At 58.8% G+C, this 427-nt stretch overlaps 1 protein-coding gene across 1 annotated transcript in view; it reads left to right on the top strand.

Annotated features, from left to right (window-relative positions):
- CSUI_004033 (uncharacterized protein) overlaps positions 1–427 on the top strand; it is a 44,490-nt gene that overhangs the window by 5,832 nt on the left and 38,231 nt on the right. Inside the window, exon 3 of the mRNA XM_068064228.1 lies at positions 177–400. Within this exon, the coding sequence (XP_067923791.1) occupies positions 177–400 (224 nt within the window). The remainder of the gene's footprint in view (positions 1–176; positions 401–427) is intronic.

Here is a 427-nt window from a genome sequence, read left to right as displayed (position 1 = left end):
TTTAGACCGCCAGCGCACCCCAGACGGAGAAGAGGCAACCAGAGGGGAAGATATTTGCAACTCTCGGGCTTTGTCAGCGCAATGCATGGCCGCGGCTGGACATCAAGGGATTCTCGATGAGGGTGTATCTGCAGCGCCGTTGTGTGTGGGCGCTGGNNCCTCCTGGCTGAGTGCAGCTACGTCAACGCTTCGTCCTTCTTCGTTGCCTCGCTCGCTACCGCACCGGTTGTCCCGCAGGGGTTGTGGACCCGCGCAGCGCTGCACAGGAAGGTTAGGCCGACGAGTGTAGGGCAAGCCCCTGTACACGTAGAGACACAGCATCCGTCGCGACTTTCGGGAGGTTTACCCCTTACTTCTTCTCCTATTTCAGAGAAACGAGTAGCTCCTGATCATTCGAAAGGTCAGTCCGGAGACAGTCTTGGCGGGG

Source organism: Cystoisospora suis (genome assembly GCF_002600585.1).
Source record: "Cystoisospora suis strain Wien I chromosome Unknown contig_1812, whole genome shotgun sequence".
Lineage (NCBI taxonomy): Eukaryota > Apicomplexa > Conoidasida > Eucoccidiorida > Sarcocystidae > Cystoisospora > Cystoisospora suis.
This window is presented reverse-complemented; position numbering and strand designations above follow the sequence as displayed.